The sequence below is a fragment of the Sparus aurata genome, chromosome 2, assembly GCF_900880675.1.
Source record: "Sparus aurata chromosome 2, fSpaAur1.1, whole genome shotgun sequence".
Classification (NCBI taxonomy): Eukaryota; Metazoa; Chordata; class Actinopteri; order Spariformes; family Sparidae; genus Sparus; species Sparus aurata.
In genome coordinates, this window is record NC_044188.1 from 18,985,428 (window position 1) to 19,001,479 (window position 16,052).

At 39.6% G+C, this 16,052-nt stretch overlaps 1 protein-coding gene across 3 annotated transcripts in view; it reads right to left on the reverse strand.

The window, feature by feature from the left end:
- Nucleotides 1–3,998: 3,998 nt before the first annotated feature.
- Nucleotides 3,999–16,052, reverse strand: part of fam168a (family with sequence similarity 168 member A) — a 30,273-nt gene continuing 18,219 nt past the window's right edge. For 2 of the 3 annotated variants that reach the window (XM_030439885.1, XM_030439864.1), the window contains 6 exons: nt 15,462–15,542; nt 14,100–14,156; nt 11,054–11,199; nt 10,016–10,202; nt 8,944–9,070; nt 3,999–8,726 (listed from right to left, as the gene is read on the reverse strand). In XM_030439885.1, the coding sequence (XP_030295745.1) occupies nt 8,958–9,070; nt 10,016–10,202; nt 11,054–11,199; nt 14,100–14,156; nt 15,462–15,542 (584 nt within the window). In that variant the 3' untranslated portion in view covers nt 3,999–8,726; nt 8,944–8,957. The remainder of the gene's footprint in view (nt 8,727–8,943; nt 9,071–10,015; nt 10,203–11,053; nt 11,200–14,099; nt 14,157–15,461; nt 15,543–16,052) is intronic. The other variant, XM_030439874.1, reaches the window with a different exon arrangement.

Consider the following 16,052-nt stretch of genomic DNA (forward strand, 5'->3'; position numbering starts at 1 on the left):
TTACCCTAGGTCCGGTTTTGGACGTGCCGATGCGTTCGGTCCGTCGCCTCGGGAGGTGGGCCGTGTAGCTAGCGGCTAGCTACACACGAACATCCACAGATTCCAATTCCACTTTGTTGTCCGCGCGTCTCCGGATCTCCTCAGACCCGAACAGACTCGGTCCGGACTCGTTTAATCTCATTAATCCACAACAGTCAGTTTAGATGCACAGGACAGAACAGAACGGGACCGAAACACCGGCAAAATCCCGGTCCAGCTCGCGCTGCTGCAGGTATAAATCCGCTTGTTTCTTCAGGTATGTCGTGGGCTTGAGCTCTGCAGTGATTGGCTCTGGTACGCACGTGGCCAAGCTCTGCAGTGATTGGCTCTGGTGCGCACGTGACTGTGGTGGCTCCGGTGGACAATGCTGGCGAATTTGTAAAGCATTTATGAAATAATTTATGAACAGTATCATTGCAGTCCAAACAAATGCGAAATCGCACACCATTGAAACACGCAGCAGCCATGTTGTAAGTCTCGGGTCAGTCTGATCCTGATCCACAGAGATATTTGACAAACACACACACACACACAGACAGACAGACAGACAGACAGAGATTCCTTGCTTTTATAGAGAGATAGCAGGTTTTATGTACTTATAAATAACAGGTTCAACCTCGCAGGCTGCAGTTGTTCTTCCGAGTAACCTATTATCAGATGTAGGAAGTGAGAAACCGAACAGGTGACAGGTGACTTCTTGTCCTGATGTTATTGTTGCACTATTCCATAATCCTCTCTCTGAACCATTTGTTGTTCTTTCTTCTGGTTTTACATTCTACTTTTTATGTACAAATCTTTGCTCTCTCAAAGCAGCAGCTGATTATATGTCAGAGGCAAATGTTGTACATACCTACACTGTCGTTCTCTGACAGCTTTAGTTACAAGTTACTTTTAAGGTTCCAGCCATGTATCTTCCTTTGAGTTGTAATGTTTCTGATAATGAGAGATTAAGTGTTCCCTTGTGGGCTTTTTTAAAAACTCTAATAACTCTTAAAGAAAAAAACAAAATTTATTGGATTAGCTGGAAAATATGCCACAAAGCCAAAAAAATAAAAATCACTGGTTCTCACAGACACGGAGACCTTATACAATATGATGCATTTCTGTAGATTAAAAGGACCAACAACATATAAAGTAGTTTAAGTGAGGTCAACCTTTAACATAACAGTAAAATGCAACATGCACATGAATGCAAACAAACCAACAACATAATATATTATAGAAAAATGAATACTCACATTCTTCTTCTGCTTGAGTTAGGATCCTTCTCCCACAACAGCAGTTTACTGACTCGATGACTCTTCTGTGTAACTGTGTGTTACACATGTTTATGTTATGTTCTATGTTTAACAGCAAGTCATATCATGTTTGTCATTTTTAATGCATTTCCTGCGTGAAAAGCGATTTAACAAACCTTTCTTTGACAGATCGATCGATCACATTATGGCATAGATCAGGGTTTTATTAAAGATAACCTTTGTGTGTGTGTGTAAATAATTGGCAATATAAGGAGGATTAACAGGAAACTGGCAGTGCACAGACACTTAGCACGTGATTATAAGATTCCTGGTCTACTGGCTGGAATTTTCTTTTTGAACTATCCATAAAAGAAATCTGCATTTTTCTGACCACCTATTCTTATCTTCTTCACACCAGCGACAATCTCTACCAGACGTAAAGATATGATTCTGTGCGTGCATGTGTGTGTTTGGTGGGGAATTGTGATTCAAAGAGGTGTGTGTCAAGTGTTTGTTCAGTCATGCGTGTGTCTGTGCGAGTAGCAGTTGGTGTTGCACAACCCAGTAGGATGTCTGGCGCTGGATATGAGAGAAGTGAAAGAAGTGAGTGTTCACTCGCCGTCCGTCTATCCGAGCCACAAAGGAAATGAAGCCTTCTGGTTCTTCTATTTGAATGCGGGTGGTACAAACCTCGTCTGTGCTGGTGTCCTCACGTCAACCCGTTCTTTGAACAGCGGATGTGCCATTTAAGAAAAATGATGATTTTGGAATATTGAGGCAGCATTGTGATGATTAATTTTAGGATTTAGCTGCTATTGAGGATGCTGACCTTATATGTTTCCTTGGAACTGCACTCCATAGTTAAACACACGCTGTAGTATTTTCTAGGCAGATTTACACCTTTCAACTCGGTTTTGTTAAATTTGACTTCTATTTTTTCCAGCAAAAAAGGTTGCGTCATCATCAAACATCCACTCACTTATACCGACTGCACATTTCAGCACATCTTTTAGGTATGTAAACAAACAGTTGTTTTCATTTTCCCCCAGTTTCGGTGTGTGCGTCAGTGTTTTGACCTTGAAAACAATAGTTTCATAAACAGTTTCACCAGAAATGGACCACCGAGTAAGATTGTTTTGTCAGCTTTAGTTGTTGAGCTGATGTCATAAGCTGACACTGAATAAAACACTGACGGATTCGAAACAGACTTTTGTTTTAAAAAAAGACGTCCAAATATTTTATTTTGCCTGGTTCTGGCTGCTGCTCTGAAAATGTGCCATCTATGATGTCACTCGACATCTACATGACATCACTGGAGTTTTGTCTTTCAGACATTTAGCTAAAAGGCAGGTTATGTACGATTGGTAAACACGCTCATCATGGTGAATTAAGTGATTCCAGAGAAAGAGAGTTGATTGTGGCTCTGGGCTGGCGAGCCTCCAAGACGAAGCGTTGGGATTTGATAACCTGCAAGTGAGATTGAACAATCAACTAGCTTCCATTAGAATCGCTGACGCCCAATAACATCCCATACCAAGTAAATAAGTAATGATAATAAAATACAGTGAGACAGTTTTCAGTGTTAGAGCTGAGAGTTAAAATACAGTTAATTCAAGAGTTGGTGTTGTTACAGGGAGTAGAGCTCCACAGCTTTCACTCTATAGCTGGTGTTGAGCTAGTGTGCAGAGTTTAAACTGCTTATCAGACTTACCAGCATGCACTGTTTTACAGTTAAACTCTACTTTGTCATAGTTTAGTTGAAGATAAGTTGTATATTCCTGCAGTGCTAATATGGCAGTGATTTAATGGGATTTTATTTTTTAAAAACGTTGCTTAATTGTGACTCATGAAGGCATTTAAAGCCTGGCCACTTTAACAGGTAAGTTCTGTGTTAATTGGTGAGACTGTAAGTGTACAGTTAATGATTATTGTTGAGATAATTAATTGCTCTGCTTTCACTTTCTCACAGCAGTATTAATCTATGTGGAGTTTAAACATGTAGGCAGACTGAAAACACAAGGGAACTGTGGGGTTCACCGCCCTGGGGCTCAGGATGTGGAACAGTCTCCTGCTGGGAATCAGGTCAGCAAACTCTTGGGTCTTGTAAGTTGAAGACCTCTGTCTTTAGTGTTGTTGTGCTCGCATCTTGTAAACCATTTTGCTTCTAAGTTGCTTCTTATCATGATAACTGTTCTGTGGAAATACTTGTGTCACAGTCATCTCATACCCTTTTAACATTTTATCCTCCCTTAAAGCACTTGGTAACATGTTTTGAAAGGGGCTTTATATATTTATTTTTTTAATTTGATTTACCTTATGAGGAAAAATAACAAAAAAAAAAGGTCACACAAGACGATCTTCCTTTTATAGGAAAATTTTAATAGTTATTCAATGTTCTACATTTTACAGTAAATATACAAATACAAACTTGGCTTAGTTATAGTACTAAGATCACTAACTGATCTTTAAAAAAAAAAAAAAAAAACCCTCAACAACAAAAAAACGTAAAAAAACAAAAATTAAAAACAGATTTACACTTCATATCACAAGCCTGACGCTGGTCCTTCACTCTGGACCAAATAGCTAACATACAATTCATTTCTCTCAACGCTGAACAGACGTTGGGCTTCTGTTTCAAACACAACCTTACGGTAACAGATATACCATAGCATGTGCAAACTGGGTACCAAACTAAAACTTCCAAAGATGGGGTTGTTCCTATTACTCGATCCAGGGGGGATACAAGTACGCTTTTTTTTTTTTTTTTGGAAGACAAGGAATTTCCACTTTTTGCATCACATTTAGTGTCAAATTAAACTAAAGAGAAATCTCTGACAAATTGAAATTAAAATCTGCAGCAGAACATCGAAGACATTTAAGAGCCTACTATTCACTGTGATAGTAGTGTTTTAATTTATACTCATGAGAAACTAAGACTTAGCAACCGCAAGGCAAAAGAAGAAGAGAGGAGAGGAAAAAGAGGGAGGATGGGAGGAGAGGAGAGGTGTAATGAATGCTTCGGCAGGGTTAAAATATAAAGGAAAAGTGAGTGAGTTGTCCCCAGTAAAAGGACAGAATGGATAAAAAGCAGATAAGAGACCCATGATTAAGACAACTTTGCATTTCCTCCCCTCTGAACACATCCACGTGTTCAACTGTCCATTTTTCACTTAAGTGCAAACTGAAATAAATGAGAGGCGAGGAATGGAGTGAGACGAGGAGGCAGCGATCACAAATGATCTGCCTCTCTCCTGAGCCCCCACACGGTTACAGTTTTTAAGAGAGCACTGGTCCCCAGCTCAGAAAAGAAAAACTCTCTTACTTTTACTAAACTTAAAAATGATCAACTCCTCCATAAAACTTTATTTGGTGTCTGTTGTTTTTTGGGAAAATCTCCTTTAAAAACATAAAAAACAACAATGACATTTGAGTTGGAAAAAAGAAAATATCCCCTCAAAAATATCTTCTTGTGAAAAATGTGACATCCAATTGTGTTTTTCTAAAAAAATATTAATTTATCATTCTGGCTCAAAGCCTTGAACCGTGGTGATGCCTTTTCCCCACACTTGTCAGAGGCGACATCTAGTGGAGATTAAATGGCAAAACCATTAGAGACACCAATCATTGATGTAGTTCAATATGACTGCTACTGAGACGGGGTGGAGAGGGTTTGCAAAGGTCAGACTGAAAGCACATGAAGGCTGAAAGCACGTGAGACTGTGAGAGCAGAGGGTTAAAAAGAAAAAAGGTCAAAGCGAGGAACATCGGCCTCATTTTGTACCCCTGACTGTGATAAAAGTAAATGTTTAAGGGACGCAAAATGGCCTCTGAAAGAAGTCGAGGCACGAAATGAAAACAGGAGAGGAGACGGTAAGAAAGATAAAGGTGAGGCAGGCAATATGCATCAACAACGATGTGAGAAATAGGACAGCAATAGGAAAACACAGATTCACAGGAAGCGAGACGCAAAAAGGATTCAGAATTCACCAGATACTTAGGAGAAGAAACTAATATTTACCCAAACAACTGTAGCTGAAATATGGCACAGAACAAAAGGGCGTGGAGGCTGAGGGTTTTTCAACACGTCTTTGCACCTCACGGGACAGAAATGGACAGCAAAGATGGCTTTCCAAAAAGAGTCACGACCACGCAAGCCGTTTCAGTTCTGTCGTTAATCCTCTGCTCCCCCTTCAAGGTCTGTTAATCCAGGTGATAATTATAAAAAGTGGGAATTTTGTGACAAGAATTTCCACAAGTTTATGTACACGACCTTGTCTCGACTTCTCCCCCACTCTCCCTCAGTGACAGATATGTAGAGGACAGAGATGCAGAAGAGGAGGTAAAAACAAAATATATTAAAAGCACAAACAGTAGCTGCCACACTGATGCAACCATGCTTAGCTAGAAATACATTACTGTACCACTTGCTGTATAAATATACTGCATTTTTTTTTTTTTTTAACTTAGAGATCCAATGCTATAGTGAAATACACCTGAATATTATGCATACCCATTATGCTCAATTGACCAGAGGGAAAGAAGAAGAAAAAAAAACCCCAAAACACAAGATTTAACTGAGAAATACTGACAGGAGTAGTGGTTGATTAAATAAATCCTAATGACGAGTAACATTACTGCTGTCGCAAGAAAATCCAGTTTCTGCATCTTTTCAGTTTTACTGGCTTGAATTAAAATAAACGCCATCCTTACATTGTGGCCGTGTTTCATGACCCGGTAACATCCACTCGAGATCTTCTTGAAGACCGGGGTCGTTTTGAAAATAAGGCAAAACCAATTTTTTTTTTTTTTAAATTGACAGGGTTTTCATCCGACAGCGGCATTAGGTAATATTTTCTTGAGAATTAACCTACTAGTGTACAAACATCTGGACTAAGAATACCTCAAACACTCGACCTTATTGTTTTTATTTTTAATTACAATATAAATCTTCCTCCCTCCTGCACTACAAAGCCTAGGTACCTGTTACTTAGCATTAAATTATAGTCATCAACTTTTTTTTTGTCTTATGTTGTGCAATATTTCCTCACAAAGTTATTCCATACCCAAATTCTTGATATGTTCTACTCTTATTAGCAGTAATTATTATTGAATGGTTGCTGCATACAGAGCCTGTAATCCACATTTAAGGGACTACAATAAGCATTCTTTTTTAAAAATCAATTCAAAACGCTGATAAAATTAATCACTGTTGGAGGCATTCCCTCTTATTTTATTGCATTATCAAACCACTTCATCTACATACCTGCACAGTAAATGCTTTTTAGACCAATCTGCACTCTACACCTCACAATGATGTGATTTGAGTCTTTTTTGTCGTAAATCTTCATAAAAATACCACAGGCCTCACCTAAATATTAAACCCCACCACCACTACTACTCGGTGCGTTTGTAGTGTTTGATTAAGATAGGTCATCAATGCCTTTCCGTGTACATTAATGCCTTTACACGTAGAAGCAGAAAAAGGCAACAGAAGATGGCTGTATATGGTCCATGTCTCATTGGCTCAAATATCATCCTCAGCTCAAGAAGCTTCCCATAAAAGCTAAAATTTATGCTGGATTAAAAAAAAAAAAATGGAGAATGCTTTAAAGCAGTCAGTAAAAGCAGATGTGTAATTCTCCGAGCACAGAGAAAAAATGGATGATTCTTTGTCGTAAAAAATTAAAAAGAAGTCTAAAAAGCCTCCAGAAGGTTGTGCTGGACTGAGCTGCATCATCACAGCTCTGCACTCACGCCAATGTCTTTATGTCATTTATAGCCACGAACAATAAAACCAGCACTTTTTTAAGACAGTAGTCTCATTTTGCTCTCGGGTTTAAAATTTGGACCGAAATTCTGAGATTAACAAGTCATCCCCTCTGACATGGACCAGGTGTAAACACATCACAGCCTTTTGATTGGACACAATCTGCACAACAATCTATGTCATCGTTTGGTCTTTCATGACACTGTGGAATGGACATTGATCAGCACATGTATTTGACTGGTCCGTTATCAAACTCGAGTCTGGATGTCTCTGTTTTGAGTGTTTGGTTATAAATCCTCGCCTGGAAGATGGAAGGAGGAGGAGACAATACGGTCACAAGAAGAAAAATCAACGCACAATATTTGAAGTGCAAAACTAGCAGTGTGTTTGCGCAGCCTTTTGCAGGTGAGCCGTCACAAGCTCAAATGTCTTGTACCTTGAAATGAAATGACCAACTGTGAACATGTCACCCCCTCCTCCTTCCTTCCTTTCTGTCTTTCTTCCATTGTCGTTGTCGCCTGCTCTCCTCTCAGAGTGCCAATCCCTTTAAACTCCTTCTCTGCCGTCTACCATGCCCCCCCACCCCCGAGAAATACATAGTGTGTGTTGATCAGTAATTGGAGGTATTGTGCAGTAAGTGCCACTACACAACACAGGAGCCCCTGTGTGTGCATGCTTGTGTGTGCGAGAGTGTGCACGACCACCCACGCTGTTGACACCTTATTATATTTGTACATTTTCTCAATGTATTGACCTACGCTAAGATTAAGATTTCAATAGTGTCACGACATACTAGCCTGCATAGTATGTAGCATGAAGTAGGTCATGTTTTCTTAGTGTGTACTTTGTACCAATGCTAACACAGAGGGACCACACAGCAGGATGGGTCAGTAAGTGCTCTGCTCATAGCGACACAACACTCACACGTAGACGTAACGAAAGGGATGACGGACCGCCGGACAGACAGCTATGCGCTGGAAGACGACTGAGATTAAACCAAAAAAAGAACAAAGAAAAAGGAAGAATAAAGGCAGGAAAAAAAATTTAAATTAGCTGATTGTGATTAAAAATAAAAAAAAAAGAATAAAAGAGATAAAACGTTAAATAACCCAAACAAAGAAAAATCCCAGTTATGTTAAAACCCTGTGCTGATATCTAGTCGTTAGAAAATTTGGCAGCATTAAGTCAATAAGTCTTTGTAGTGACTGATGGAGATGGAGATGATGATGATGATGACAACGATGAGGATGATGAATAAGTGCCCGATATTTTCCAGCCAACTGAGCGACAGCAGCAGGAAGGACCACACACACCAGCACAACACAGAAACAGGAGCAACTGACACCCGTGATTGGTCAAGAGTCCTTCTGGAGATCCAATGACAGACACAGCAAAGAAAAGTGAGGAAATAAAATAATAATAATAAAAATAAAAAAAATACCCATACAAAAAAAATAAAAAGGTAATGACTGGTTGGCAAATGAACAGAGAAAAAAAAATTTAAAAATAAAAGCAGCTTCTGGAAAAAACGTTAGAGAATGTCGCATAATAACAATAACAATAATATTAAAGTGGCTGTTGCACTTTAGTTTTGTTCTTGCAGACAGGTGCCGAGTTCCTATGGTTGCCAGTGGGAGCCCGTGTAAGATCTGAGCAGTTGCATACGATGGTGGACTCCAGATCTGTTGGGGGAAAAAGAGAGCAGAGGCACACATTGGTGACTGATTTAAGACTGGAGAGGAAAAGAGGGGAATGAAGCGGGAGGTGGCACAGTTTGTCGGAGCGACAACAGAGGGCCAAAAAAAAAGGAATAAAAAGAAGAGAGGAGGTGGAGGGAAGGAAACAGATGGAGGAGAGAAAATAAGGGTGGTGAGTAACAGAAGGAGGTCAGACACTCACATGATGGGTGGGCTCTACCAGTGAGGCGGTACGTAGCTGTACCCAGGTGTCCCTTGGGGCCTGTAGGTTGGCACAGTTACTGGGTGTCCTCCAATCTGGGGGTGCTGGGGCGTTGTCAGCAGGGTCCCTAAACAGTGTTAACAATGCCAATAATGAGCTTCAGCCATTTATGAATCCATCTGGTGAACAACTAGAAAGGCCTTGTTTGGCAATTGTCAGTGTCTAGTGTTTAAGATTCATTCAAACATTTAAGCTTTTGATCTGTTTTCTTTTGTTTTGCGTTTTTCTTTTTAGCATTTTAGCAGCTGCAGTTTTGCTTCAGCCCAACACATAATAAAACTCTAAGAGAAATCAATTTGTACGAGTATGCAATTAATTTCATCTTCATTTACAAAATGTCAACAAATGGGCCAAAACATTTTCCTATCACAGGTGACCCGAGCCCACAGTGACAACTTAAAATGTCTTGTTTCATCTGACCAACAGTCTAAAAAACCCTAACGTAATCACCCAACTGTCACAGAAGATGAGGAAAACAGGCTAATAGGCACATTTGAGATGATGGAAACACAATTTTTGTCAATTTTTTCTTCCTGATAAAACTTCTGGTTAATTTCCATCAATTTAGTGAATCACAGTTAACAAAATCACTGCCGATCACAGGTTACCAGTGCCCAGAAACCTAAATATGTTGACTTTAGATGTGAAAACTCAGCAAATATTAATTCCTTCTTACAAAAATAATATTAGTCAATGAGCAAAAATACTTACTATTAAAATTTCTGAAGAACAACTTGTCAAATAATTGTCCAAGCCCTATTTTATACACAGTTTTTATGATATACAGATCTGACTAAAAAAACCCCCCACATAAAATCTATGAAATATGCAAACCAAAAGATAAGGAAACTCAACAGTGTCAGCATGCAAAATGAAAACACATGTCTGTGCAAGTGCAGGAAACCATCTCCTGCATGAATAAATGCAGTCGAGAGAACGATGAAGTTGTCAAAGTCAGCAAGTCTGCGAATCTGTTATCATAAAGCTTTGAAGTGAGAGATTCGGTACGTACCTGCGCTCATGGCCATGGTTGTCCCAGCTACCATCCCCATGGCAGCCATTCCGTTGTTGCGTGGAGCAGGTACAGGGACTGGGGCGGGGTACAGGGCTGTAGAGGGGATGCTGTTAGGCTGCACCACCGTGGTGTGATGGATCACATGTGGCTGAGCCGCATACACTGGCTGGGTGTAGTATGCTCCCTGTCAGGATGAACACAAGAAAGGGCTGGTGAGGCTGTGTGTGTGTGTGTGTGTGTGTGTGTGTGTGTGTGTCTGCGTGCACACGTGTGTGCATGAGAGATATATAAAACTTAATATACAATTGAATGTTTTATTTTGTTTGAAGATAGTCTGAGAATACTGTTTAAGTACTCATTTCCTGCTGACAGGAACAAGAGAAGTAGCCGAAAACACTTTTTTCATCTCTCTACCTGCTTCTGCGCTTTTCATTTCAAACCATTTAACCATTAAAAATATGCACTGCACCAAATCACAACAAAATGATGGTGGCTCGTCATGTGCTGCCTCTGAAACAAAGACACTTTTTTTGTAGCTGTTTTTTTATCTGTTGTCTGTCTAAGTTGCCCAATCACTATTTTTTCTATGGAATATAAGAATGTGCTAAAGAAAAAAGGACGTTTCGGTACCGATTTTGTTTGGGAGCTTTATGTTCCACACACTGAACATGGTTCAAGGTCTAAATCAAAGCTCATTCCCTGCAGCCAGAAGAAATTAAATGTTATGTAAAATTTCTGCAGACAGGAGATCTGACCTGAGGCAAAAATATTATTTTCTTTCTCTGGTTTACTGAAAATTCTTTAAATCTGAAATTCAGACATGAACAGACGACAGACAATTTTGTGTAGCCATTGTAAACTGCTTCACCTGATTGTTGTCAATATGTTCACAAGACAACATATAAAGAAAGAGATTAAGTTAAATGGCCCCGCCAACAGATCAGGTGTGTCACAAATCTGATGAGCGTGTTTCAGTGGCAGAGAACAGACTCCGTCTCTGAGGTAATGCGGTCAGTTCTCATTCAGTCTCCTTACCTGTGCGTATATGTTCTGCTGAGGGTAGGCACTGCGGATGGGGTACATCGCTGTTGGGTATGGGGTGGGGGTTGGGGTGTAGGGAGGAGGTGCTCCATTTGACTGAGTGGGGGGCACTTTGTATGGGGTGCCTGCTGAAGTATATCCTAAAAACAGACCACAAAGAGAGAGAGAAGAAAAGAGGGTGGAATAAGAAATACATTTCGCGACAGAAATACACTTTTATCAATTAATCATTGAGATTTTGTCTTATTGCACATGCAGTTACTGTTTTTCTAGGGCAAGCCTGGCAAGTTGTACATTGATAAGGGGAACATTTTAGCAAAGAGTTGCTTGTTTACACAGCCAGCAGATATTACGCAACATAAAATCATTTGGATTATATTATTCCATTTCTCTCTCCACCAACTCCTGAGGAAAATATTAGGCTCTCAAGCTGCTTAATCCTTTGCTACAGCCTGGTTAGCTAACTTTGCCTGCTGTTTGGTGCATGGCAGGTAGCATTTAAGGTTTGTTATGTTTTTTTTTACTGAAGAAAAAAAAAGCTGCCTAATACATCTGGAAAAGACAGCTGATAATCAGTGAGAGTGAACTGAAAGATAAAAGTTACAGGCAGTAAACACACATTAAACAATCAGTTTTAAGACACGGAAACTCACTGGAGAACTGGGGGCGCTGCAGGGTTAGGTGATTATTCTCTTTGGGGTCTTCACTAAAATGAGTCCTTCTCACATACAAGTAGTCATGTGAACCATTGTTAACAGAAAAATTATCATAGAGGCTTTCAATTATTACAATTCACGATGTTAACACTGATTGAAAAATAAATTCTGAACTGACCGACGACTGGATGCCTTAAATGGACAAAATGAAACAGAAAAATACATAACTCTTTATTTTACTTAAATTTACTTTAAAGTTTTATGTTATGGTCAGAGAAGATATGGGCCAGTTGTGTGTTTTATAAATAATTCTACATTAAGTGTTAAATGTGGCCCAGTGAAACCAGATTAGTAGAATACATCGCCAAACTAATTTATTTCAAAAACATGTAAATAACTTGTCTAAAAGTATTTATTAAACCCTAAAATTATAGCTTTAATCTCTTGTCAATTAAATCAATCATAATATCTTAACTCTACAACTGTTTGATATGTGAATAATGGCTTGAGTTATTTGACAGCTCTGTCTTTGTCTCCTTGTCTTAGATTTCAGTAAAATTTATATTTGGGGGTTTTCGATTGTTGCTCAGACAGAACAAGACAACAGAACATGATGGTTTTACCTTGGACATAATGGTTTTATTTTTCGCATTTCCTACAAAATCCACCAGATGGTGGACTGGTGCTGCCTTTTAATAGGGCTGGACTCTCTTAACAGCTACAGCGAAGGTTTGTAAATCTTAAAAAGTGCCTAATTTTGCCAGTCTTACCATGCTGTATGAAGACAGCATTTCTGCATTGTTTACTGCTAAAGGCAGTAGCTGTGTAGTCAATGAATATTAAGTATATTCACCATTTTAGTAACCAACCTACCAACCAACAACAAAACCTTCAAACATGATTTTAGAGTAGTCATCATTTTAACACTGCATCATAAAAGGCTGGAAAGCATGAGATCAAGTGTAGGACAGTGAAGGCATCTGGTTCAGACCACTGCATTAATGCCTGCGGTCCACTGGGCTCAGCTCTGTGGGTGCAGTACTTCTGAACGGCCACTCGGAGGAGCCTGAAGGTCAAACATGCTACTAGCTAGTTGCTGCTGTGGAGCTTATGAAAGCGCTCCTCTCACACAAGGACAAGGGAACAAAGAGATGCTGGAGCGGCTCTGCGTCTAAAGTGTGTGTGTGTGTGTGTGCATACTCTCACACACACACACATCTCCAACATGGATGCAGGGCATTAGAGGACAATGGTGTGCGACAATTAAAGAAAAGCCTAGCTGATAGAAAACAAGTTTGTCTATTCAATGGTCTTGAGGGATAATGACATTGACCAAGTCGTTTCTAAATGAGACCGCAGCTGTTTGTCTGGGACACAAAATCTAAAGACTTTAATGTCACCACTGTAGAATACATAGACATAAATCTGCAGGTTTAAACAGACCAGCCTCAATTATTACGTTCAAGTCTTTTGTTGGAACAAAACTGGGTGAGGTTTGCCAAAGCATACCTGATATTTTGTTTGACTTCCAAAAGATAAAACCAAACTGGGGGGAGGGGGCGAGAGGAGACGGGCTTCAAAAGCAGCACAGACAAATTCAACCAACGCATCCTGCCTCCGTGAGACACTTAAAATTCAGGAGACAATTCAAGTAGCTGTCTGCACCCTCGTGTTCAAAAGAGCTTTCCTTTTCATACACAGTAATTAATCATTTACAAATGTGTTTTTTTTGTTGTGATAATCTATTTTGCGTTCTCCAAGACAAACAATTTAGCAATTTTGAAACATTCGCTAATATTATACCAGTTCTTCCCCCACAATTCTCTGCTAACTGCTCTGTCTGGGTACTGGAGCTGCAACTACTAGACGATTACTCGAACATTTCGATATAAAATTAATCACCAACTATTTTGATATTCGATTGACAAAAATGTCAAATGATCCAACTTATTCAATGTAAGGATTTGCTGCTTTTCTTAGTAATTTATCAAAGTAAAGGAGTAAAGAAGTAATTTAAAAGACATCAAAATGTGATGAGCAGTTTTCATTTTTTTCCCCCACATTGTATTGAGTAAGCAATTAATCGGTTAATCCTCAAAATATTTGGCAAAGTTTTCTATAACCGAAACAGTCGTTAGTTGTGGCTTCATCTGGGACCACCTAAATATAATTATTTAAACCATGAACTTCAGCGCATTTTTTGACGATCCTATTGAAATAACATATTTTTGACTTTATCGTTGCTAAGTGATATTACTCCTGAAGTTTTCACATCAGTGTCGTAGTAACTTTTTCCTTTGGCCACCCTATTGTCAGTTGATTGGTCACCTATTGCCTGTTTTCTTTTGACATTTCCTTTATTTTCTTTATGCTGGTAATTTTACCTTGTGTACCTGATGTTAAACTCTTAATTAGGTCCGGATTCCAATAAAGTTGGGACGCTGTGCAAAAACATAAATACAAAACAGAATGCAATTATTCACGGAAATCCTTTGACCCACTTTCAATTAAATACAGGTCAAAGACAAGATATTCATTGTTAAAACTAATACATTTGTGTTTTTTTGCAAATATTCTCATGCTATGAATTTGATGTCTGAAACAAGCAAAGTGAGAAGAACCACTGTTTGACCCTGTATAAGCCTCTTCCTTTCTCCTCTGCCCATACTACATATGTATACATTATAATGTTTTGTACCATTGGATTAACAAATTTGCTCATAAACCCCGGCTGACTGGGAATACAAAACATACCTCGAATGACCACAAGTTTCAGCATTCCAGATTAGCACTGCGCTCAATGAGAAGTTGTTGTTTTGTGCTTTCAAATCATGTATTTTGATACCTGCACTACACAAACTTATATATATAGTCACAAATCAGTTGCAAGGCAGCTGTGTATGGCTAAAGGGTGAGTACACTTTAAACTGGGTCATATATATTTTTGGAATATCTCCAATTAACAGTTTTCTCATGTCAAAAGACAATAAGCTTAGTCTGGGTTTCCAAGCTAAAAAGTTCAAGTCCCCATCACTCTAAACTATCTGCATCTATACAGACGCACCATATCTGGAGAGCACTGAGACAACTGTTATTCCCATCTGCTGTGGGGACCAGACACCAAACCCCAGCAGAGTACGTATCTGCTGCTATAAGGAAACTGGCAGCTGTTACTGGCTGGCTTCCCATTCCTTCACCATCAGTGCCCTCTAGGCCGGGATCACCACTTACTGCTTTACTTTCATATAACCTATGTGAAGCTCTGAACAACCTTCTGATGGTTACACATGCATAATCAACAGATAAATACTCTATAGCAGCAGCTGTTACAGATCAGCTGATGGGAAATTAAAATTGTATCAGTGTGTAATTTATTCAACACATAAAGTGGCAGCCCATCTTTAACTTAAACACTGACTTAACTTCTTTCCACACCAACACATTACTCAACTGCGCAGGGTGTGAACTGAATGATCACAATGATTAGTCATGAGCAAGATCAAAATAGTTCTGAATGCAATTCGAGAGAAATAAGTGCCACATTGACTGTTTTCTTTTCCTCCAAGGTTCAGTTCAGTTTATATTTATAGTTATTTCAAAAGAACTGACATGGCACCATTCACAACTGCTCAACTGGAAATAGTCCTCAGCTTTGGACTCCAATTTCAGAGTCAGAATTTCTTACTGAGCTACTCTTCCCTTATGTTTTACTCTGTTGTAAATGTGTTCTGTCTATTGCGGCTCACCTGGTGGATACCCAGGACTGCCTGTTTGATAGAGGTTGGGTGTGTAGGTGGGAGCCGTCGCAGGATACCCTCCTGGATAGCCTGCAAGAAATCACAGGCGAGAAAAAAAAATATCAGAAACCACAGCTTAGCAAACACAGAAGGCCACAGACGCGTACACACACACACACACACAGGACAGGTAGGGCAGTATTTGGTTTGGAGCAGGATGTACACAGATGGCGCTCATTAAAAAAAATGTCTGCACCAATAACACGGTCGGCTGAATGTGTCTTACATACAGACGAGCCACACCTGCCAATACGGTGTGGGAGGAGATAAATTCAGCGACATTAGCAATGCAATCAGACATGTACAAGGGGTGCACACTGCACACGCTCACTCATGTGCGTCATCAATTACAAATCAAACAAACAAAGCACATTTGACGCGAGAGAAAGCTCTCGCTGGTTATAAAGGTGCGAGCTGCACAGAGTGAGACAAAGAGAGGCACAGAGGAGAAATGCAGGAGAGTTCAGAGACTGTAAGGAAGTGAGGGATGTGCAGCTCACCGTTTTCTATTATTGGCAGCCGATCTCACAGACTGTTCTG